This window comes from Netta rufina (genome assembly GCF_964035555.1).
Source record: "Netta rufina genome assembly, chromosome: 15".
In the NCBI taxonomy this organism is placed as follows: Eukaryota; Metazoa; Chordata; class Aves; order Anseriformes; family Anatidae; genus Netta; species Netta rufina.
The window spans coordinates 14,424,054-14,449,407 of NC_140138.1; the positions used below are offsets into that span (position 1 = coordinate 14,424,054).

The window sequence follows — 25,354 nt, forward strand, 5'->3', positions numbered from 1 at the left end:
TGTTCCCTGCTTTACCTTTCTTCAGGCCTGGATGGGGGAGGAAGGGAAAGCAGAGAAAAGCCACATTGAACAAAATAACCCCAGCCCCTGAACCCCCGGCCAGGGGTGCTGGCAGAGGGCACCTGAAGCGAACCGTCAGTCCCGAAATAGATCCGTCTCAGAGGGCAAAAGGCAAATTGAATGAAAAATAAGTTACTATTTTTGAAGCCTGGCTCCAGTTGTTATGGCAACCAAAGCCTTGCGAATCCTGCTGGGGAAGGGCTCCGGCACCAGCGCTGCCTCCAGAGCGGGCGGCCGGGTGCTGGGACCAGTACCAGACCTGTACTGGACCAGTACTAGCCTGGATGCGTCCCCTCCCCACCTGGAGGCTTCCTTGAGCATCATCTGGCCACCATGCCTGCTTGTCCTTCCTCCCCCATCCCTGGCTCTCTCCCCACTTCCTTGCAAAGATCTGGTAATTGCTAATGATGGTACTGCCAGTTTCTTAATTAGGAGGTGCTCTGAATGGTATTTTGGTAATGTCACCGAATGGGGGTTCTTGTGTAAATGGAGGAACAGGTCATGAACCTCCCCCAAAACATGTAAGGTCCCAAATTGTGCAGGCATCCCACAGCTGGAGACACCTCTGTGCTGGATCCTGGCCGTTAATGGTGTGAATAACCACGATTTTGGGCACTGTGGTGGTGGCACTGGGCTGCCTCATGGCGACCGTGGCTTCCCACGAGGTTTTCCCCTGCATTCAGCCGATGGAGCCAGCAGGTAAGAGAAGAGCTGGAGATAAAATCTGTCATCCTATAACAGCAGAAACCTCCCCATGAGGGAAGAGGCTCTGTAGGGCAGCAGGAGCTGAGGGCCGGGGGCAGCAGCTGGGGGTGAGGGTGGGTTATGGTGGGGATCCCAGGGGGTCCCTTATGCTTTGGGGGGGCACTGGCAGCCTGTGTGGGATGGCTCGTGTGTGGCACAGGTGTGACAGAGGGTGCTGGAGCCCCCCAGTTTCACCAGTCCAAGCACCACAGACACCGGTTCAGGAATCCCACTGGGGCTCGTGTCCCGGATTCATTCCCTCCAGGCACAAGCCTTATGATTTTGATGAAATTTTCCAGATTTTCCAAGTTCCCTCGTCCTTGGTGGCTGGTTTTATCCCCTGAGGAGCCTCTCCCCGCACCCCAGTGCCCCTGGCTGTCCCCCCCTGCCAGCCGGGGCCCCTCAGGGCAGGCCCATTTCGCTGCCAGCTGCCCCAAAAGCAGGGCACGCGGCCCGCTGTCCCCCTGCTGCCACATCCGCTGAGCCTGGAGGACCTCCGGTGGTACGAGGAGGAACTGCAGAGGCACCGGGGGGGCGGCTCCGTGCAGGGCTGGCCGCTTCCACGGCGACAACGAGCGGCCGCAGCCTGGGGACAGCGGGGGACAACGGGGCCACCGAGACCCCTCACTGTCACCCATCCAGCCGGCGACCCCGCTGGACCCTGCTTAGCTTTACAAAAGCTCCTCTACCAGCAGGCAACGCTGTGCTCCTCACGTGTCACCCATCCATCTCCCGACCCTTGTGAGCCCTGCTTAGCTTCACAAAACCTCCCCCCCCACACCCTCTCAGCGCGGACGCGGCTCCTCTGCGCGCCTTCACCCTCTAGCCACCCATCCACCCACCGACCCCGTTGTTCCCTGCTTAGCTTCACAACAACCCCCTTAACACAAGTTCGGCGCCACCACCACCCCGCCTCCTGCGCGGCTCCTCCCCCGCCGGGGGCCGCGCGCATGCGCAGAGGCCGGACGGTGGCCGGCGGGGCGGGAGGGCGTAAACAAGGCGCTGGCGGCCATGGGGAGGCCGCGGGTGCTCAGCGGGGGCCGGGGCCGCCGGGGCTGAGGCGAGAAGAGGCCTGAGCCAGGTCCGGACCGGTCCTTGGTGCAAGGGAGGAGGGCTCCTCCCTGCCCGGCCCGGTCCCTAGTAGCCCACCGTCTTCCCTCACGCCCCCGCCGGCCGGGGGCGGTGAGGCCTGTGGCGTCCCGTCATGAACTTGGCCGGTCAGAGCGGCGAGGCCGGCAGCGGGCACCTGCTGTTTGCTAATTTCAACCAGGATAACACGTACGGGGCGGTGGGGTGAGGGGTGGGGGGGTTTAGGGGGGGTGGTGGGGGTGGGGGTGCTGAGGAGGGGGGGGGGCGGGGGAGTGGAGCAGGCCCTGAGGGGGGCTTTAGGGTGGGGGAGGTGCTGAGGAAGGGGGGAGGCCTTGAGGGAGTTCTTTAGGGGGTGAGGGGGGTCTGAGGGGGGAGGTCTTTAGGGGGTGGGGCAGGCTCTGGGAGGGGGGTGTTTAGGGTGGGGATTATTGGGGTGGGGGAGGCCCTGAGGAGGGGGTCATTGGGGCGGGGGAGGCTCTGAGGGAGGAGGGAAGGAAGGTCCTGGAGGGGAAGGTGCTGATGGGGATTCTTTAGGGGGCGAGGAAGGTCTGATGGGGTAGGTCTTCAGGGTTTGGGGCAGGCCCTGGTAGGGGGGTCTTTAGGGTGGGGGAGGCCTGAGCAGGGGGTTCTTTAGGGTGCAGGATCTTTGGGGCAGGGAAGGCCCTGATGATGGGGTCTCTAGGACAGGAGAGGCCCTGAGGAACTGGACATTTCTCCCGCACACCACTACCACCACCACCTCCTGCTGCTTCCACCCCATCCCACTGCAAACACTCCACAGCCTCTCCCCGGGCTGCCCTGCTGTGGAGCTGGGTTTGCTTTGTCACTGCAGGAGGGGGTAGGAAGGATGGCACGTGCCCCCACCTCTGTGTCCCCAGGGTTGTGTGTGGAGCTGCAGGGTGTGAGGCTACGCTCGCAGGGACGTGCAGCTGAGAGTGAAGGCGCTGCTTGAGCTGGGCTTGCTGCACAGTGCCTTCTCTCTCGTCCTGGTTGTTGCCCAGGGGAGCTCAGCCTTGCTCTCCGGCACTCTCCTAGGAGCTACCAGGCATAGTCCCAAAGCTCACTGGTGCTGTCTTTTCATACAGCCCTTGTCTGTTCACCTGCTTTCTCTGGTGAAGCAGCATGCCTTAGGTGTAAAGGTATTTTTATGAGCTCGTTCTTCTTCTGGGTTTTCATTTTGAAAGAGGCCTCTCTCATATGGTCCTTGAGCTTGCATTTAGCTTCCGTAATTGGTTTCAATCTACAAAGGATCGGATTGTTCATGCTACACATCCTGCTGTTATTTGACAGTCTCAGTACGTTTGGATCAGAGCATAATAATTCATCTGTGGGGTATTGAAGAGCGATGCTTTTCGTTTCAAGAACTGCTGGTGGTTGGAAGCAGAGCACTGGAGAAGGATTTGGCTGTTTTAAATATCAGTGAGATGAAACCAGTGGGAAGGAACCAAAAAAACTTGTGAAAGGAGGAGTTTTATTTTAGGAAGTGAGTAAGAGGAAATGATCTCAGGTTGGCATCACTGAATGTAATCCACATGTGCTGTGGTGACTTTTAAACAACTTGTTTGTTAGTCTTACAAGCAGTACCTTGCCCTTGTAAAAGCTTTGACTCTCTTCATCGTGGGTTGTAGCAGGTGGGAATGTTGAAGGCCAGAAGACTGGAGCAGGGTCACACCAAGGAGGGAAATACCCAGCTTTTGTGGGTTATGTTGGAGATTCTGGGGTGGAGATGAGCAACTGGAGCTGGATAGACCTGAGGCAGGAGACTTTAATGCATGATAAGTGACAGGGTGGAGGGAGAGAGTCTTCTGTGCACTTGTAAGTAACTCATTACCAGTTCAGTGTGTTGATTCAAAGACTTCTCCAACTATTCTTCATGTTTTTCATCAAGTACCACGCACAGCTCGCTGTCATTCCACATATGAAGTGTGCCCATGCTGTGCCCAGATACCATCCATTTTTTACCCATTACCAGATAAAACCAAGTCATCACACCTGGCAAATCTGTCACCTGTTCCTGCTGTGATTTACAGAGGTCATTATAGAAGTTCTTGAGGTTCACTGTGCTGTCCAGCGTGGTGTTCTAAAAGCTTCACCACTTCTTCCTTAAAGCAACTGCCTGGTTTTGGTTGCACCTTACCTTTGGTGAGAGCTGTATGTATTTACAGATCACTGAGTTGTGACAAAAAAATATACATTTCTTCTGAACAAAACAGTGCCAGGCTTGCCTTCAGACCACATCTGAGACTGAAATAAAATAAAAGGAAATGTAATATAAATTTGTCTAGATCTTCCTTAACTTGTACACCTTGAAACATTTCTCTGTGTGACTTACTTTTAATTTTGAGTTAGGAAGACGGGGAAGGACAAGGGAGTAATAATTTCCTTCTTTTCTAGACCTCAACTGTGTAACTTTGTTATTTTTCCCATGTCCTTTCCATAAATACCTGAAAGTATTACTCAGTTTCTGTGCTATAGCCGATTTGGTTTTGGTATTCAGCATTCGAATGTCGATTGTGTGGGCAGAACAAGCTCTGTGTGTGTCTGTGTGTTTATGCGTGTGTATAGATAATTGATGTAGAACACCCTGAGATATCTGATGAGAATTTGGTGGTCATACAATTATCTTACATGATCCTAATCTGGCCTGTATGTCTCTGTGATTGAAAATCTTGGAGTACTAAGTCTTGTCATCTTAGTATCTTTGGGGGTTTTCAGATATCCATTATAGAGACTATATAAATAGGAAAAGGCTCCCATTTATATTGTTGTCTTGGAATCATGGGGAATAGTTTAAAAGGCCACTTTGAAACAAAGGAGACAGATGGATGATGTGGAACAGGTATCCTGTCTTTCTGATAGTGTCTCAGAAGAAATCTGGTCAAGAAAAAAGTGTAAAACTGTGTAAAACATGTGTAAAGCTTTACACATGTTAAACTAAAGTTTTTGATTTATCATAGGTGGGAAAACATAAATATCTCTTAATTTCTCGTTTGAATAGCGAAACATCGGTCAGCTGTCTGGGTTTATTATCATGCTGTTATCAGTATCCAGAAGGTCACTCTTTACTGGGTGAGAAGAGCTGAAAAGAACTAACTGGGGATTAGCTACTTTCCCGTGCTGGGTCTCAGAAAGCTGACTTAGTTTAAATTTATATTCCAAGTAAAAGAAGCCCTTTTTGAGCCTGGCAAGGTGAGCAAATGCACACTGTTTAGCCAGCACGTGCAAGGCAAGCTTTGTTTACATCTCACCAGCCAGCAGGGCTCACATCACGTTTTAAGGTGTGTTCCAGCAATTAGAAAACTTGCTGACAGACAGAACTGGACAAAAATAACAGGGGTGCGTTGTTATTGCAGTAAAGCTTTTACCTCCAGCAAGGTGCCAGCTCCACGCCTGCTCAGATCCGCCTGGCTTACCTAGACAGCAGAGCCAGTTGCTGTGCATCAGAAAAAAAGATCGTAGTTCTTGCTGGTAAGAATAGGTGTCAGCCTAATCTTTTCTGGGCTTAATGGAGGATTTGATAATTAATTACTGCCTCCTGTAGGAAGGAGGTGAGCTTAGGGATGGGTTTTACTCCCGAAATTGGCTTGCTGGTACTTAAAAGAATATTGCCTACATGAAAATTGCCGTAGCTTTTCAGTCGCCAGGAATTGCAACAACTGGGAAATGTTTTATCTTGCTTTTAGCTTTCTATTTTTTCCTGCTTAAGTTCTTTTTCATGTTCATTCATGGGTGCTCTGTGTAGTGACATTGTCTCGTGGCGTAGTATCTGTTACTACAAGGGTTGTCATGCCTCTTTACTCCGTGTTGCCTTCAGCTTTATTTACTTGAGGGTTTTGAGTTATTGGCTGGGACTGGAACTCTGCCTGAAAACATTCCACCTCTAAAGCAGAAGCGGCCGGTTTGTGGGTTCTCCTTGATGTAATACGTTTTCATTAAGTAAAAACACGGAGAAGGTCACTTCCAGCCGATGTTAGCGTGCTCCTTTTGGGCCTTACGCTTCTCCCTGTGAATCAGTCATTGCACAACTTGGCACGACAGGCGCTCTGAGAGGCAGAAGCTCCAGCTCACAGATAAAAATGAAGCAACTGGTTCGGAGTCAGGAGTCCTAGCAGAACCGGGCAGTAGGAGGGTGTCAGTGACCTTGGTGCTAGGTATGTTTCAGCGGTTGCAAATCTTTAATGATAGATATTTGGTAAGAGTGCTGCTTCAGTTTGAGTGCTCTTCATGTTACTTCTGGGAGAACTATTATGTTACACATCTCCTTTATGCTCTTGAAAGCTTACATGTGTCTGTGAGGTGAGCTTAAGTTTTTGTAAATGTATCCGTGTCCAGCCTCATGAGAAGTGGCAAGCTTTTTAACCAAAATATAACATGAAGATTTCAAAGTTTACTGTCACTGTTAAAATCGGTGAAACTGTCTTTATGTTGTTACACAAACATTCCCAGAGAAAAGCTCTTGGGGGAAAAAAAAAAAAAAATTAACTTAAATGGTCTTCAGGTTCTATTTACAAAAAAAAAAAAGTGACATAATGCAAATCAACAGATTTCAGAGAAGCTTTAATCACCTTTTTAAAAGAAAGTAACCAAGAAACAGCACTCAGAAACAAAATAGTCACTATAGTTTTGAAAACAGACTACTCGCAAAAGGACAAAACAAATCCTTGTGCTTGGGTTCCTAATGAAAACATCGATAAGCTTCATTTCCAAGGTCAGCATTAATCTCTGCTTCCATTTATGTATGGAGTTACATGGGACAAGTATCGGTCCATATGTCTGTTCCTGCTGATTAAATGCTGCCCCCCCCTTTTTTTTTGCCTGACTAAATCTATTTAATTCTGTGTTCTAAGCAAACATTTCTAGTTCTAAAGTTGTGTAGTATGCTTCTTGTTGCGGAATTTTTATTATAAGTGCCATGTGATGTTTGTATTAAAAGTGTCTTCGTTTTTATTTTTGAACCACTTGTGGGGAGAGGACTGAGGGTTGGGCACTCAGCATTCACTTCTCTGCTTTTATTTCTCCTAGGTTCAGGTGTCATTCATTTGTGGTCCTTGAGGACAGCAGAGAGCTTTACTCTGAGGAGACTTTAAACAGAGAAGGAAGGAGAGAGAGAGAGATCACGTAGCTCTTGTGTTCAGGAAAGATAGCTGAGAGAAGCAGTCGCTTGTCATGTTGCTTGCTGTTGTTGCAGTGGGAATATCAGCAGAGGTGGGCTTGCCTAATGGTTCTGGCTGAGAGAGGCTGTTGTGCAGTGTGAGTGTGGACAAACGTGTTCTGAAAGTAGTGATGTTTGCTTGGAGAATGAATTTTCTGTTATCCCAGCCTATTGCTCTGTGTTAAGTAATGGGCTAGTGAGGTTTCCTTTTGCTGTAGCAGCAAATTTGTGGGATTTTTTTTTAATAGTTTAAGAGCAATGGGAAAAGCTGTAGGTTTTCAGTGTTCCTTATAAATCTGTTGGAATGTGTGGGCTTCTGTGTTTACCTCCTATCCAAAATACTGATGTTCTTGACCTCTCTGTTGGGACATACCTATAAGATGTTACAGCTTTGATTCCAGCAGCCATTTGAGAGGCAAAAGTTAAGTAAACTCCTCCAGTAATTCTGTCCTTATGTCATTTCATTGTTTATTGTTTTATTATTCTTTTTCCCCCTCTCCATCGTAAGCCTTTGTTCACCAAAGGCTCCTTCCTTATAGAAATTTACATTGGATTTGAAATGAGCTGGAACATTAGTATAATGAGACAGCATCAGAATGAAAGTAGGTTTAATTAACCAGTTATTTAAAATAGCAATAACTTCTGGAGTCATGTTTGTACTGCAGCTGCAATTGATTTTAATCTTTGAGACTTGCCCTTAGTAGAATCATTCTGATTAACGTAGAATCTTTCTGATTAATAATTAAAGTCCTCTATGATATGGAAAGGGGAAAACTGGTTTTCTTTCTTCTGTATGTATATTAAAGAAGCGAAAGAGAACCTGTACCACTTTCTAACCCATCTGAAAAAACTTGTTTTAAAATAGCCGGAGAGATGGAACCAGCTGATTTCCCACTCTAGGTGAGTGCACTTAGAGAGAATGTCAGCTCCTTGAAATGAATGTGTGAAACATCTCAAAGCACTGGTTGCCTGATGAGGTTAGTTTTAATTATTTATGACAGCTGCTCTTGAAAATGCTTTCAAGATTTATGTAATCTTGGATCAGACAACAGTATTATCTTTGAAAAAAGCGAGTAAACACGGTTTCATAAATCACAGCTATATTGGTAATTTTGTACTGAGTAGAAAACCTTGATGACGAAATGGCTCAAAGTCTACAAATCAGGCTTGTAATAGAGGCTACACATAATAGGCTAAAAAATACCTGTGTGGCATAATGTTAGAAGAAAAAAGGCAATTTTTTTGGGGGGGGGGATATTGATTTTATTTTCAATTTCGGTCTCTCCTCAGCTTCTGAAAATTGGTGATAATAAAGCAGAACACCCGCACTGTAAAAGGAGATTCTGATAAACTACAGTATCTTCTTGTTGGCCACTGTCCATTTGAGCACTAGCTGAATGGCTTATTGATCATTTTTCTTCCCATATGGCTGCACATTTTTAGGAGGTGAGGTAATTTTGCCTAGATACTTGTTTTGTGGGATTTGGTCATTTAGATAGCTATTAAGTGTCTTAAGGGCTTAAGTGTAATATTGGTGTGAGGGAAGATGGGGGATTTAAATCATTATGATTACACCAGTATAACTTAGCTTAGTGGATTCTCTTACTACGTATAAAAGGCCCTTTTTTCCCAATAGTTTCATAAGAAGTAATTTGAGAGTGCCTTAAAGAAAGGAAGGAGGGGGGGGATAAAAAGCCCTCCAAAACCAAGAATGCTGTTCTAGAAGGAAAATGGTTGGTCTTGTAGTTATGCTTGTGTATTGAAACAGGTTTAATTATGCTGACACAAACTGAAACTTTGCTGTGTAAACAGATGTTTTGTGACTTCACCATCACCTTGATCCAGAAAGAAATGATAAAAAGCAGTTGCCATGGATGGAAAGATCGGTTCTATGCCTTCATTCTTCGGGCTTTTACTCAGTCTAATGATTTAAATGGAGTGTAGGTAGTCAGTAGGATGAGAAAAATGGGCTTCTTGGTTTCAGTGATACTGTCACTAACTCAGTGATGCAGCATTATTTGATGTTTAAAGCTATAAATACAGTGCAGGAATGAACTTGGTAGCTGTTTTAATATATTTTCGGGCAATCTGGAATTCTGCATGAGGAATCCATCCTATGCCTTTTGTAGATTGTTTATATTGCAAGGAGTCTTGTGACTCCATTTATTTTTAACTCAGATGAGTGCTTGTTTACCTCTGAAGTGACAGTTCTAATGTCATTCTGCGTTAAACTTTCTTTTGAGGGACACAATAGATGAGCTAAGAAAAGCAGATGCATAACTTTTTTTTTGAATTGCATTTTCATGTTTTTACAGTTTGGATTTTCATCAAGTTATACAAAAGTAGTTGAGAAAAACAATGCAGAGTCTTCAGCAACTAATCAGATACAGCCTGCAGAACGTACCAATTTTGCCTGAATAAATGTATTTTACTACATGTAATACTAAACGTATTACAAGGGTGACTTAGAGGAGCAGCAACAAAATTTGTTTTTATCATAGCTGTGCTGTCTCTAAGCCTAATATCTTTTTTCCCCTGTTGTGATTATTGCATCTGGAGAAGCTTATTTCTCTTGCCTAGATGGTGCATCTTTTAATTTGAGGGCTTAAATCTTTGTAAGTATAATTTCTTAACCAGACTGTTCCAGTTTATGTGGTTTTGTTTGTTTTGGTTTTTATTTCAGTAGCAGAGAACATTATACCATCATGCAGAAGTTGATTTTATAACTTGGGATCTTAATTTTGGAGGATAAGACGTTTTAGGAACAATTTTTAATCTTCTAGGGACCTTGAAGTCTAAAACAGGCTCACTTCGGAGCCGTAAGAAAAAATACAGGAAGAGCAAGAAATCTGTGGATCTGTGTTGTAAATGTAGGACTAATTATTAGTGCATCTGAAACGTGAAGCATCTTGACGGGCTGAGAAGGACAATTTGGCATAGTGATGGGCAGGACTGGGTCTGAGCGTTTTATTGAATCACTTGCCACAGTTTGGCTTATTGAAATGCATCTTATAGGAAATTAATCAGTTTATTTTCATATGTCATGACGGTAAAAAAATATATATGAACTGTAAACATAGTGACACACTTCTGTACAACTATATTTACAGCTAATTTTCTTCTATGTCATAAAATCATCCTTCACGTGGTGAGGGGAAAATAACGTGCCATTGACCGCTGCTTTGGTGTTTAAAGAGCTGCAAGATGCGCCTGAAGTTTTTTTTTTTTTTTTTAGCAAAAAATTTAAGACCTGTCTTTGACTGGAAAAGCAATTGGTCTATGAGCTAAGTGTGAAAATTGAGTAATGGTGGAAAGAAGAGCTCGTAGCCTTTTTTTTTTTTTTTTAACATTCTATTGTTAAAATCTGTTTAACATCAGCGACTAGCGTTTCTGAGAGAGCCTCTGATTAAAGATTCAGCATGAGTATTTGTACGACTGAGACGTAACAATGTTCTGCAGAGATGCTAGAATAGCATCAAGTAAAACCGGAGAAAATTAGAGCTGGCAGTATTTAATTCCTTTTTTTTATATGAGAACTCTCTTGGGGTGGTTGATGAAGGTTACAGTATAAAGTGCAAAAAATCCCCAGACAGTCTCACTTGAAAAGGTCTTGCAGGTCACCTCTCATGGTGAGGCAATGATGTAATTGGTTTGCGTTACAATATTCAAGTCCTCTTCCCTCCACGCTAAAGCTTTCAGTTTGTGGGGAATTGTGTAGAGAAATCACTGGTAAGAGCTGGGCAGTAGGCTGTAAGCTGTGAGCTGTAATGTCATCACACGTGAAGTAGGATTCCACACCTGGGGTAATTCTGAAGCTATTTGGCCTCTTCAGAGTTCAGGAAATTATCTGTCTGGTGCTTTTTAATCGCTCTTCTTACTGAGCTAACCTAGCTGGAGGTGTAGAAGAGGGTAAGAATCTGTCCAAGGGTAATTCACAGCTGATGTAGTTTATGTTCCTGACGGACTTGTTTCTTTTACAGATCCCTTGCGGTTGGCAGTAAATCAGGCTACAAATTCTTCTCTCTCTCTTCTGTGGACAAATTAGAGCAGATCTATGAATGCAGTGAGTATCTTCTTTTTTTCTTTTTTACTCCCTTGGTTGACTTTAGGAAGAGATGACGTTTCATTTTTTCATGGATTGTTAAAGTCACATAAGAAGATCCTTAAGTGTCTGATGAAATAACAAACACGAAACAATTGCTGCTAGCAGGGCAAAACATTGCCAGTGTTATATATTTAAATTTAGCTGGTGTCCTGTGAAAATTGGTAATAGCCAAGAGAAAAACTCTTTGCTTTTCTGATTTTTATGACCAGTAGTAAGGTTACATAGCATCTGGGTATAAAAAAAATCTGCCTGTGCAGGTGGCTTTTGGGTCTTTATACTGGCTGTTGGGGCAGGCAACCACTAATACACTTTAATCAAAAAAAAAAAAAGCTTTATTTTTTAAAAATCCTAATCTTTGAACTTGATAGCTGCAACTTTACTCATCCAAAATGTTGAACTATCTAAATTCCAATAACTGATCACCATATGAGATGCCATGGAGGGGAGGCCTTGAGAAGTGGTATCCCCTGTTTTGCCAACTGTTCATCCTCTTTTTTAGTTTTTTGAGATGACAGTGAGAATCCTGGGAATGTTATGCATGAGCATCCATACTTTGGTGTAAACTCCATGTGAACAGTGCCCGTTGCTGTGATGTCAGTGTTTATGCTAGGATCCTACTGGATCATGCCACACAAGAGTGGTCTTCAGACTCCATTCCTTGTGACCTGACCCTCTGGCATCTTAAATTTGAAAATGGTGTGTGACTCAGATCACCTATTATCTCTGGTGACTGCCTGTTTCTGTGTACAGTTAATGGAGAGAAGTAATTGTGGAGTTCAAATTAGTTACCTGTGGTCAGGTTAAATTGCGTTGCAGCTCCATCTGCCTGCTTGAGTCACGGTCTGGTTGTACTGGTTAATGGGTGCCTTGAATTCCATTTGGGGCTGTTGAATTTAGGTACCTGACTTCTGTAGCATGGTAGGCACTTGGAGTATCTGGCCTGATATGACCCCCAGAGGCTCGGTGAAGATGATTCCTGTTACATGAGACACTGAATAAACATACTGAGGGAGGCTGAACTGAACTTCACAGAGCTGCTGCTTCTTAATAGTAATTGAAAGAAAAAGTACAAATGGGATAAAGGTTGCTCATAGGGCATACATCGAAGTGTTTGACTTTTTTTTTTTATATGCAGCTAAATAATTTTCGCTCTGGGGCTTGCCAGCTGTGCATGTTCAAGGCTGTAACCTTGGCACAGGGCTGGAGGGTGTCCTGTGTTCTGGGTACCTCCGGTCAGCAAGGAAAGGTATTTTGAGGCCTCACCATCACGCATGGCCCCTCAGTTCACTTTGTAAGGGGTTCTGAAGACTTAACATCATTTTGGGTGAGCAGTTTTAAGGACCCTTCTCTTCCACGTGGTTGGTTTACAAGTTTTCAGGTAGGTGACTGAAGTAAGCTATAAAATATACTCTAGACGTCCTGTGTTTGAAAGAGCAACTGAAAAGAATGGAAAGCCTCTTTGCTCCCATCACTGACTTTCGCTGTGACTATAAATCACCAAACTCCCTGCTCAGTTGATCCATCTGGAGAAAAAAGTATTATATCAGAGGGTGCTTTAAGGCTTAATGAATGTTTATAATTTGCTTCATGTTCCCGGATTAAAAATGAAATAGAAGCACAGCTGATCGTAATCTAGCTGGTTCTAACCAGCTCTTGTCTGTGATGCTGCATGCTTGTGTTTATGAAACTGTAATCTTGTTACGTATTTGCTTGTTCTTCCCTCGCTGCTGCTGCTTAAATCAGTTTGCAGTTCTGCTCTTTGTTCTTGCTGTGTTTTCGGTCTGAGTTGCTGGTAATCCTCGCTTGCATGGCGTAAAGGAGAGAATACAAACGGGGTGAAAAAGAAAACCTGATGAGCAGCATTGCTGTAGAACTTAACTGGTGCTATTAAAAATATGATTAATTTAGGTCAGCTGGATGTAGGGTGTGCAGTACAGCCTGGTACTTCACTCGAATGGTTGCTCATTAGGAGGTGTACATGACTTGGCAGTTGTGAAGAGATTCTTTTTATCACTCCTTCCTGTTAGGGGAAGACAAAGGAACAGGGGTGCATCCTGTATTTTTAAAGTGAATTTAATTAAAAGATTATCACAAAGACTTTCTCTCAAAAGTGACCGTATTATAGTGTAATAAGTCTCTTTATGATGCAACTCCAGGCATGTCTCCACTTTTTAGGTGTTTTCCTTGTTGAAAACTTGGGGGGTTATTTGGTTCTGTTTTTTTTTTTTGTCTTGCCTGTAGCAGCTTAATTCTTGACAGTGCTCCTGCATGCCTTCCTTGCTGGCTAATCTGCATCGGTGCAGTGTGGGACAGCATTTCTATTTGATCTCTGCTATTGTTCCTACTCTGAAATACCAGTTCTCCTGCCTTCCTGGGAGTGCAACAAGTCCCAGCAGCTGTCTCTTAACGTGGTTGCCCCTGAATGGGAAAAGAAGCTGAGTATTCCACCTAGCCCCCAAGGAGCAGGGAGCAATCAGGCTCAGTTTTTGGGTCTTCGTGTGCCAGTCTTCTCTGTCTCTTGTAAAACGATGCCATTAGTACGAAGGACTCCCAGCTTAGATGGAAAACTGATAACCTGTGCTGTAAAATGTTTGAGAGCCTTTTATGTTACTTGCCTGGTTCAAGGAGCACGGAGTTTTGCATTTAGAAGTCTGTGCGTGTGGTTATTGAAGTGGATTTTTATATTATTCTTTTTCATGTGTTGTGTGTGACATCAGGAAAGTGGAGAATAATTCCTTGAAAACAAAGTCGTTTCTAAAATGCATTATCCCTCTTGCGAAAGTGAGGAAATTGAATTTTCAAAGCCTCTGTGAACAGTTTTGTCTTCTTTGGAAAAATACCATATTGTTTATTAGATTTGGATAAAAGTCAATTATGTCGCATGGAAGACTGAAAATGCGTAGTATAAACCTGCTCCTTTGCCACAAGAAGGCTCTTGCTGCTTTGTGCTCAATCACTCTTGCTCTCATGTACAGAATTTAAATATTTTCAGCTCTTTTTTTTGAAATAACTGCTTTCTTTGGGCGCTTTTAAAACAGATGTATCACATTGTGGTGGCATGGTAACACTGAGAATGTAAGAACTTTTTTCAGGGATTTCTTGTCATAGGTGATGAGAACAGTGCCAACTGAAGCCTTCAGAAATAAGGTTACTTACTTATGTATTTATTTTCTGGCAATTTTACTGTTTGAGACGCATTAAGCATTGACCTAATCCAGACACTGAGTTCTAAGAAGTTCGGTTGTTTCCACGGATCAATGCCAAAGGCTCCAGTTGCTTGTCTTGCTTCAGCCCTGTAAGGGGAGCCCTGCAAGGGCAGATGTAGCCAGCAGCTGCAGGCGAGCTGTAGAGGCTGGGAAAGCTCCCCTGCTTTCTCATGACATGCAATAGCTTTTTGCACATTCTGCTTTAGTCTCAAAAGCATACGTACAGCTAGCTCTGTGTCTGACTGCCATTTATCCAGCAAGGGAGTAGGCTCTCAGTTTTCTTTGACTTTTCAAGTGCTCGGAGTGCCACCATAATGGTTTGAAGTGTGTTTGTTGATTGCCTAGAGTGCTGTGAAGACTGTCTGGGGGGCTTTTGGAGGAAAATTTCACGAGAGGAGAAACACAAGTGCTGGGGTAACTGGTGGAGGGGCTTCAGAACAAATGAGATTTCCAGCTTCTTTGAGTAATCTTTTTTTCCTTCATGGAGACGTGCAGAAACTTTTTTGTCATCAGAAATATTTCCGTGTGTAGCATTGCCTTAGGGGGAAAAAAAAAAGGGAACACCTATGCTTACCTAGATTTCTTCAGAGATTAGAGAAGATTATAAGATTCTGGAACTTGACAACTTGATTTTTGGTCTCCTTGATGTTTTTTTTCCAGTTGCATCTTGGCACACCAGGGAGTAGATGCTTCTCAAGCACAAACTTCTATGACTCCTGGGAAAAAAAATGGCCTTTGTGAATTGGCATTCACCGGGTAGATTTTCTGCTTTAGAAACCTGTCCTGCATCCTGCCTTATCTCTGAGCTGTTGTGCCAGAATGTTTGTTCTTAAACTGTATTTTCTTAAACAGTATTTCCCATTAATACATACACATCGTTGTCCTTCCCTGAAATCTCACCTGCATTTTGTTTGCCTTCCCTTCCTGTGATTCCCCAGCTGACACAGAAGATGTGTGCATAGTGGAGAGGCTGTTCTCCAGTAGTCTGGTGGCCATAGTCAGCCTTAAGGCTCCACGCAAGCTGAAAGTTTGTCACTTTAAGAAGGGGACAGAGATTTGCAACTACAGTTACTCCAACACCATCTTGGCTGTCAAACTCAATAGGCAGGTGAGTGATAATTTAAGTGAAAACAAGGGGAGGGGCTGTGGATCTTGTGCTGGCACTTTCTGGTGGTTTTTCCTTGGGTGACAGAATTGCTGTTTGGAATCAATTTTTACTTTTCCACCTGTAGCTTCCGTAAAATTTTGTGGAATCTGAGTAACGGTATTTGATTAAGAATTTTTGGTGCTGTGTTCATCTGTTTCGTTAGAAAGAATGTCGTGAGTAACCTGGTCTGACCTCATGGCTGATCCTGTTTTGAGCAGGAGGTTGTCTAAAGACCTGTCACAGTCCCCTTCAGCCAGAATCGTCCTGTGATCCTAATTGTAAAAGTAGCTGAAGCCAACAGCTTCTGCTCGGGACAAAACTTCAAATTCTGTTAGCTTTTTTGGTAACATTTTTAAATATAATTTGAATTTTTAAGAAAATGGTATCACTGAATTGGTGAAGTCTTTTGAGTTGGGTGGTGCTAAGTAGTACTAAGTCATCAGTAGGCTCTTCTGCAAATAATTTTCTGTCTTTAACCATGTCACTCAAAGTAGAGAAAATGGCATCTGAAGGATGAAATTATCTTAATGTCCATTCCTGCTCTCAAAATCAGGGGGTGAGAGAATGGGACTCCTGTTTAAAATCATAAGGGACAGGGTGGCTGAGTTGACTTCTGGCATCGTGAGGTAGTGTTAAAGGAACAATGTCTTGTGAGACAGTCGTCCAGATCTAGTCACCAAAGGGTAAATGAGATGCTGAAGAACTTAATTTAAAACAACAAAAAAGTCCTCACAACTGACTGTGAGTAATTACAAATGAGTGTGAGTGAGTAATAGGGTCTATAAATGGGTTTAAAAAGCCTTGTATATTTTTGTTTAGCCAAAGCAGGAAATTGGGCCCACATGTGAATTGGCCTCTTGGGGGCGGGGAAATACATGTGGACAGGTAAAGAATAAGAATGAAATAGGGGTAGATGAAGGTTTCTGGCTTGCTGACTTGATCTAGTAATACAAATAACTTTCATTTAAATCAATTTGCACTAGCATGGTTGAGAAAAGTCGAGTGCACTGGTCAGTTCAAGTGACCGAGTGTAGTATTGCGCTGTTGAAGCCTTGCCAAGAGATGTATCTTGTGCATCTTCTGTCAAACTCTTATTCCTTCCCATCAGGTGGGTACAACCTTTTCTGTATTGGAAGGTGCCTGCTGCATTTTGGATACAAATTTTTTTTATAGGGTCGATAACTCCATATAAACTCTCTTTTCATGTCACCATTTCATCTTCCCCACATCTAGAGGCTGATAGTATGTCTGGAAGAGTCTCTATATATACACAACATACGAGACATGAAGGTGTTGCATACAATCCGGGAGACACCTCCCAATCCTGCAGGTAAGGCAATCCTGTTTTCAGAGGCTAGTGTTACTCTGAAAAGCGTGTTCTGTCTGCACATGACATTTCCAACATGGTACTGTAGCACTCTTAATTCTATTTTCAAATTAAAGTTATAAATAAATATGTGAGCATTGGCTTAAAGCCTACCCATTCGATCCAACGAGGCTTCCAAGAACAAACAGCAGACTGCCTTAATCTGCTTTCTCCCAGTTTTCTAGTCTCCTAGTGCTTATGGTTACAACCTTAGATCATAAGGAAGCAATACAGATACTTACAAGCTACACATTGCCAGTGCTTGGTACAGATAAAAACTATGTCAGGTTAATGCTTTAGGAGTCAGGGCAAATTTGGGAATTTCTTCTACTTCATTGGTTACTGTAGTTCTGACAGTATTATACTTTCTATTAGGCTTTGTTAGTAATTGTGTTGAACAGATGCATTGCAGGTTGACAATTGAGATTTTTTTTCTTCCCTGTTCTGTGTCTGTTGGTACATTGAAGAATGATTTGAGTTGATCTTTGCAATATTTGAACATAAAAAGTTTTGTTGTATAAGTTTTGGAATTTGCCTCATTCTAACCATTGTTTTATTTTTCTATATTCTAAATTCCCTCTAGGGTTGTGTGCTTTATCAATAAATAATGACAACTGCTACCTGGCCTATCCAGGGAGTGCAACTATTGGAGAAGTACAGGTCTTTGACACCATCAATCTGGTAAGGGTCTTTGTGCATGATGTTTCCATTTCTAAAGATGCAGTTTTTGGAAATAGTTTCAGTGGCTCAGAGAAGAATTACTAGGCACTTGTAATTGGTCCATCCATGACAATCTGCAGTATCCGTTTTACCTAGGTATCCATTATACCTAGGCATCACAGAATGTCAACAAAGGAAAGTAAGACTACTAGCTTTGATGAGAAGAGTTGAGCAAATGGGTGGAGCAGATAAATGGACAGTCACTTTTATTTGAATTGTCTTTAAGTAGCCTGCTACTCCTTGAACTCTCTACACATATGCTTCAGTAATAATTTTGTGTACTTTTGCTTAGCAGTTATTGAAACAGATTGAAGCAGTCGTCCGTAAATAAGGCTCATACTTGCCCTGACAGCTCTTACATATGCAGGCTTAAGCTGTGAACATGGAGCTTTTAACCTGTGCTTTACTAAGGTTCTATTTTATCGTTTTGCTCCTGCAGAGAGCTGCTAATATGATCCCAGCTCATGATAGTCCCTTGGCTGCTTTGGCTTTTGATGCAAGTGGTACTAAACTTGCCACTGCATCAGAAAAGGTAAGACGTCTTTTTATTGACTTGCCGGCAATGATAAACTTACTTGAAATGGTCTAAACGAGTTTCATTTTTAAGCATGCACAGTACCATGTGCAAATACCAAAAAATAAGTCTTAAAGTTATAACAACAAATCTAAGTTAAACTGTTAATGATGTTTGACATAACTTCCATGCTGTGAAATGCTGGATAATAAGGTTATTTAAATTTTAATCTGGCTGTAATCAGGGCAGTCCTCCAAGTGTTTTTCCCATTAGTGTGGGATGCATACTAGGAATCAGTTGCATTCCTTTGATGCTATCTTCCTAATGAAAACAAGACAGTTAAAGTCAAAAGAGAGAATTGTTTTGCCTGACTTTGGCACATGATGACAAATGGTCTATGTGAACTGTATAAATTACAAAGTGTGAAGCCTCTGCTTCTTGGATAATAAGCTTAAACTATACAGATGTAACATGATTTCACCTGATAAAGGCCCAAAGACATCCAGGTAACTATACTTGTGGTTAACATGATCATTTTCATGATAAAGATTAATAAGAGGAGCTGTTCTTGATGCAAAGCTTGTACTGTACATTAGTAGCTCCCACCTTATAGTTTCTCAGTTCTTCAAACATCCTTCAAACAAGCTCCGAAAATATTTAATGCTAATATGTGGGGTGCATGAACTATGGTAAATTAACAGCAGAATGGTATGTACTCTGCTCACCAGAGCTAATGCACAGTGCACAAACTTGAAATGATAATGAAAGATCTTATTTTTTCTTCCCCTTCCAGGGGACAGTGATAAGAGTGTTTTCCATTCCAGAGGGACAGAAACTCTTTGAATTCCGGAGAGGAGTGAAGAGGTAAAGTTCAGCCAGGGTAGTTATCAGAAGCTTGTCCTTTACAGTAGATCTCCGGTATGCTGTGCAGTTGAACTATCATCCTAATTCTTGCCTGTTGTCATCTTCTTCCATCCCTGCCTGTATGCTTATAACACTTACAGTTTTAATGTCTGCAACTTTAGACTTGCTTATTCTGCGAATCAATCCTGCCAGAATTGTACTTCCTCTTGCATTTTAGAAATTCACTGGTAAAGGATCTTGTTCAAAGTGGGCCACCTTTTGTAAGATACTGTATTCTTATGGCAAGTGGAATCAGTGTGTTTAATTTTCCTGCTCTTCTAAATCCTGCTAGCACCGGGGCCGTTGCAAGTCATTGTGACACGGTACTGTAGTTTGTGATAGCAGTAACTCTGTAGCTCTAATATACTTTATGCAGAGGTAAGAGTGAGTTCAAATTTTTACTAGATGACCCCCAATGTCTAGTATATGTCAATTAAATGTCATTAAGGGGAATCTTGCTCCTGAAGTGCATTAAGAAGCCATCAGAGAATGCTTACTATAGAGTTACTTCTTTTATTTACAAAGCAGTGGTGACTGAAGAATCTGCTTAATTATTAAGCCATATGCTTTGGCTTAATTGCAAGTCACATGCTCCTCTTCTTCTGAGAGAAATTGCAGGTGATTTTACTATGCAGCTACAGTCCCTCCCAGCTCTTGCAGAACAACTGGTGTGAATGCTATGGAGCTCCTTAGTGGTGAATGTGCAGAAGGGCTCCTACCTACCAAAATAGAGGAATAATATTCTCATTTAAATCAGTTGCCATGAGTCATTTAACAGGAGCTTTTGCTTTCACCAGTTAGTGCAGCATTAGAATGTCAAAAATAATGTCAAATATATGTCAAAAATAATGCTTCAGTATTTTTTGGTTTCTTTTCCACCTAGGTGTGTGAGCATCTGTTCATTGGCTTTCAGCATGGACGGCATGTTTCTGTCTGCATCCAGTAACACGGAGACAGTGCATATCTTCAAACTTGAGACTGTGAAAGAAAAGTAGGTTTCAGAGGTGCCGTAGATTTTTTTTATTTTTTGTCTCCAAGGAAAAGGCTTACAAATTGGAGAAAACTCTTCCTGTTGAGTATAGTCAGAGTGTGGACAGATTTCCTTTGAACACATTTATAAAGTAAAGGGCATAACGAGTCGGTTATGAATCAGTAGCTGCTCCTGATGTGCATGCTGTTCTCCTAATGAATAGGAAGAGTATTTCTGACAAAGGGGAATTGGGCATCCTTGGCAGAAGAATGTGGGGGCAGTTGAATGTCTTCAATGACCATTGTTTTGTGTTTTTTTTTTTGTTTTTTTTTTTTACCTCTTCTCCCATCTGTATGGGAAGACTTATCTCAACAATATCTTCCAGCTGCCTATAGGGCTTTAAAAGGCACCATGTTGTAAAACATTCCTATTTATGATTTGAGAAGAGTTTTACTTATATTTTTGTGTAAGTGGTTGGTTACTGATTAAACAGTTGAATAAAACCTTGAAGTTTAGCACCTTGTAATAGATCTCACTCTTGTATAATAACCGTTATGAAATACAGTTGTATAAACAGAAGTATCAATTTCCAATAGAACGTGTTTTAGCAACAGGCTGAGGATATTACAGGACACACCATGCCCTGTAGCGTAAATGGAGTGTATTGAGTTCTCAAAGGTGTTCTTTATCTCTGAAGAAAAACAAATAACCATTTAATATCTTTGAAAATGAAAAGATGTTTCAAAATGTTTGCACAACTTTCTCTCCAATGTGAAGTCAAAGTTGGACGTGATTTTCTGTTTTTTTCTTCTAACCTGTAGACCTCAGGAAGAGCCTACAACCTGGACAGGTTACTTTGGAAAAGTGCTGATGGCCTCCACAAGCTATCTGCCCTCACAAGTAACAGAAATGTTCAACCAGGGTAGAGCCTTTGCTACAGTCCGCCTGCCGTTCTGTGGGCACAAAAACATCTGTGCACTTGCCACGTGAGTAAAGAAACAGAGCTTGCACTCACCACCCACTGGGTCGCCACGCTGAGCTATGCAGAGGCTGACACTGGGGGACACGCCTTATCTCTGTCAAAATTGGTAGTACGCAGAGCAGTGGGTCACCTGCAGTGCATTCAAAGCCTCCGCTGATTTAAAAGCTGTATGTTGGAGCTAACATCTCACAGTCCTTTGAGGAGGAGAGGGAAAGACATAATATTTGGATCAGCCATAGTCTATTTCTAAGTGTTGTTTAAAGATGTCGTTTCTTTTTGAAAGGGCTGTTGAGAACAGATGCATAGGCTTAAGGCATTTGCTTCTATTAGTGCTAGGGGAAAGAATGCTGTATTTTGTGTCAGTTGCAAAATAAGGCAGTCCAGAGTAACGGTTAAAGAAATCTTTGAAGGCATGTTCCTGTTATTCTTGTCTCTAAAACTGTATAGTATTCATTACGTTTAGTTCTCAACTTTAATCTTTATTCTGCCTTCACCAAAGGGCAGGGCCTATTTGGCACAGCTACCAAAGCAATAACCTGAGCAGTAGTGAACTTTTTTGTGTGTTTCTGTAGATTCTATGCTAAATTGATTTCATGTTTTTGTTCTCTCCTCTGATCTCAAAGCATGCTTTAAGCAATAATTAAACCTTGTAACAGTTCTGAAATAAGTAAATACTTCACGTTAGAATATTTGTCTCTAGAGTTGCACAAAGCTAGTAAAAGGATGGTAACGTCTCAATTTGCTTTCCTGGGTTATGTATAAGTTGCTTGATTCCCATGGCATCCTATTAGCTCCACATTGTGATTATGCCTTGCTTTTATATATGCAGTTCTTTCCTAGGTGCTTAGTCTATGCCACTGTTAACAATATTCCCCATCTAGAAGCAACTGTGGAAAATAATGGCTTAAAACCTCAGGAGGGGAGTGGAAACTTTTACTAATCTCCCGTAAATCTTTCTAGAATCCAGAAGATCCCTCGCTTATTGGTGGGAGCTGCTGATGGGTATCTCTACATGTACAACCTAGACCCCCAAGAAGGAGGAGAGTGCACACTAATGAAGCAGCACAAGTAAGTCCGCACTAGCTGAGGACTGACGCTTTTTATTTCTTCACAAAATCCGCTTTGTTCTTAAACTTAGCTTCATGCTGCAGAAGTCTAACTTAGAGCTCATTTCTTTAACCTATTTTTTGAAACCTCTGACATGAATGAGTAACTTCAGAATCCCCCCGGGCCTTTCTTCTTAATATCTTCTACACTAAGCGCCACTTTTCCAGCAGAAACTTAGTGCTGTCCAATTGCAGTGAAAAATCAATTGCTGTTAGCTGTCCGATCCTATTTCCTCTTACTAGGCAGTTTGAGTTGAGTTACTTTGACAAGAACTTGAAAGGTCTGACACCATCCTCTTCATCAATAAGTGAAGTGGCTACGGAGATATGAGAATGTGTAACTCTGGCTTCACGCAGGGGAATCTGCCCTATGAAATTTTGTCTGTATTCTTTCTACAGGTGTCCTTACTGAACTTCTTTGCCTATAGGCTACTGAAGTAATGTTTTGTAGCGGTACTGTAGAAGACTTAAGGGAAAATATGCAAGGTCTTGTTGTTTTCTGAGGTTTGAAGGGAACAGATAGGGAAATACAGTTGGATTACTTACATGATCAATCATAGACTTAAAGTCAAAAACTTATGATGACAATTCAGGTTTGCAACTTCGGTCAAGTCTACGGTACTGGTTACAAATAATATCTTTATCTGAAAGTTTTAAGACACGATCTCCAGTTTCATTTGTAAACAAAGTGAACTTTGGTAAAGAGAAGCTTTTATCAGGTTTGTAATAGCTGAAATGCTCTAACACCTTCACTAGAGTGTTTTCCAGGATATGTATGTGAGGCAACAGCTTCTGCTGTGGACAGAGCTCAAGAAATAATCTGTAACCTTGCTGATAGGAATGACTGATTATTTTTTTTTTTTTCTTTAAAATATGCACTGTTCTTTGAGTCTTTTTCTTCCTAGCATCAGTTAGCAGGGTTTAGGTCCTCATGTCATCTCAGAGGCAAACTTGTTGCTGATGTGTATTCAGTGTTAAATATGAAGTTAAATATGAATATATATATATATTCACAGAGATGCCTTCTTGACAGTCCTCTGGAATATCCCTTGCATTACGACACAGCACAGGCAATTGGAAAAGATAACTGCCATCCCTGAAGGGATCATATCTCTCCTGTTGCATGTGTATATGTATTCTTGCACTCCTAATGAGATATCCTTGCGTAGCTGTCAAGGAAAGCTGTGTTATGTCTAGGCAGATCACCTCTCCAGCTAACCTTTCTCTGCTTGGTAGGCTCGATGGCAGCATGGAGCCAGCCAACGAGATCCTGGAGTCTGCATCCCATGACCGGCCGTTGGTAGCGCAGACGTACAGTGCTGCTGTGACTAAAGGTACATATGTGCCTTCCTCACCCACAAGGCATGGTAAGGAGAAGGCTGGAAATGGGGCAGGGAGCACCTCTGCATATTGCATCATTCTAGATGGCTGCATGAGCTCATCTGCTTCAACACTGAGCTTTTCATAGCTATGAGCGTGATGTGAAGCACTGGTGAGTGGCTGGAAAAGAGCACTTGTGATGTTCAGTAGCCTCCTATAGATAAACTGCTCATCTTCACTATTTTCTGGGTAGAGCTTTGTCTCAAATTGTGGTCAATTACTTCAGTAATAGTTGCAGTATTTGCTGAATGGTTCTTCAGATGCTGTAATGCAATTATTTCATGCAGGAGGTCTGGGTGCAGAACAAAGCATCTGAATTATAGTCACAGGGGTTCTTTTAGGTTGTTTTTTTGGTTAAGTGTTCCTATAGTTCCATTATGGGAACTGTGACCTTTTAACTTGCCTTGCTGTTCTATGAAATTGAAAGGTTCGGTATTTGTCTAATGCTGGAGTTCCACATGAGTGGAGCCCGTGCATACAGCTCTTACCATCCTTGTACAGCACTCAGGTTGGTGCTTCAACTGCACATAGAGCTGTTCGATACAGCAGTTGCAGCTGTAATGAAAGTGTGAAGGGTATAAAAACATCAGTCTGCCTAAAGCAACAATGTGCACTGCACGCAGGCTGCGTAGTTGCAAAGTTTGATCACAAACTGCTCTTTGCTTGGAGAAACATGGTCATGATGAAGGCAAACATAGGGTGGCAGTGAAACTGTTGCAAATAACGTCTGGTACTTCAGCTGGAATCCCTGACTCTGTTGGATCCAAGCCTTGGTTTGTGGTGCTGGTTGTTGAACTAATCCCTTTCCCTGCAGCCTATACGGAAGACCTGGGTGCTGTGGGTGGAGCTTGCCTGGAAGATGAAACCAACTCGCTCAGATTGGATGAAGACAGTGAGCATCCCCCCATGATCCTTCGGACAGACTGAACTTTGACCTGTGAACTCACTCCTGAAGCAGAGAACACTGGCTTGATGTTTCTTGAGGAATCTCGTGTTATGCTGCTATGAACTTTGACATGAGTTGGGAGAGAGGATGACAGACTCTTTACCGTTTTAAGTCGTAGCTGTAGTTCTAATTCTATACCATTGGAAAAATATATGGTTTTCAATTCAGTGGCTTTTAATCTTGCTTATCTATTTTAGCTGTGTTTTTTGTTGTTTTTCTTTTTTGTTGCCAAAACCTGCTGTTTGTGCAGCCCTCGGAGCCTACTAGCTTTGCATGCGTTCATGTGCCAAGCAAGCATAGGAGGGGGAGAGAGAGAGAGAAGCCACTTTATAACAAACTCAAGTTTGTATTTTTTTTATATATGTATATAATATTTAGCTTATATAAGGAAGGAGTAGAGAAGTGGTTCTGGAAGCTGAGATTAGTTCTGCACTGACAAAGGTCCAAAAGGTTTCCTGTGCATGGGCTTGCAGGCATACCTAGTGACTGACATGCAATCTTTCAAATGCATTGGCCTGTTTTTGGGTTCTCCCTCCCCTTTCCTGGACCATTTTGTTAATTAAAATTCCTTCTGAATGTTGTGTATTTGTGGGAGTGTTCTGTTTGTTGGGATGGAAAACTGGAAATGTTTCCCTGCATGAGGATGTAGAATACAGAAAGTGCCTTTACAGGGAAGAAAAAAAGTTGCGGTAGGAAGAAAGCTAGAATGAAGAAGGAATTGCTAGAGACTTGTTTCACACCTATAGTGCTCGGGTGTCTGTAGCCTATGGTAGCTGTTGTTTGGTTTTGTGGTTTTTTTTGTTTTTTTTTCTTTTAGACAAAGACTTCAAATGCACTTTCTCTCCTGTCAGTTGTTCTGTTTCCTTGGCAGAGTAGCAATAACCTTTTTTTATACTTCTTTTAATTATCCAAAGCAATGATTCTGTCAGGCTGGATAGAAGTCACTGCACAGAGTATGACAGCC

General features: G+C 42.6%; 1 protein-coding gene across 2 annotated transcripts; it reads left to right on the top strand.

Annotated features, from left to right (window-relative positions):
• Positions 1–1,775: 1,775 nt before the first annotated feature.
• WIPI2 (WD repeat domain, phosphoinositide interacting 2) lies at positions 1,776–24,558 on the top strand. 2 transcript variants are annotated; one of them, XM_084296033.1, is made up of 12 exons: positions 1,776–2,082; positions 11,026–11,108; positions 15,295–15,464; positions 16,737–16,833; positions 17,453–17,550; positions 18,029–18,121; positions 18,897–18,967; positions 19,890–19,997; positions 20,798–20,962; positions 21,919–22,026; positions 23,301–23,431; positions 24,259–24,558. In XM_084296033.1, exons 1-12 carry the CDS (start codon positions 2,009–2,011, stop codon positions 24,369–24,371), a joined length of 1,311 nt encoding a protein of 436 aa, XP_084152159.1. In that variant the 5' UTR covers positions 1,776–2,008; the 3' UTR covers positions 24,372–24,558. The 2 variants fall into 2 exon arrangements, with proteins under 2 accessions (XP_084152159.1, XP_084152160.1); XM_084296034.1 differs by having other exon boundaries at positions 23,301–23,398.
• The last annotated feature ends 796 nt before the right edge of the window (positions 24,559–25,354 follow it).

Excerpts from the sequence above, each read along its gene's own strand:
- WIPI2 (XM_084296033.1), top strand. The coding sequence starts at position 2,009 with ATGAACTTGGCCGGTCAGAGCGGCGAGGCCGGCAGCGGGCACCTGCTG. Across the intron at positions 17,551-18,028 it reads TCTTTGACACCATCAATCTG|AGAGCTGCTAATATGATCCC; the intron begins GTAAGGGTCTTT and ends TTGCTCCTGCAG. Across the intron at positions 22,027-23,300 it reads ACACTAATGAAGCAGCACAA|GCTCGATGGCAGCATGGAGC; the intron begins GTAAGTCCGCAC and ends TCTGCTTGGTAG.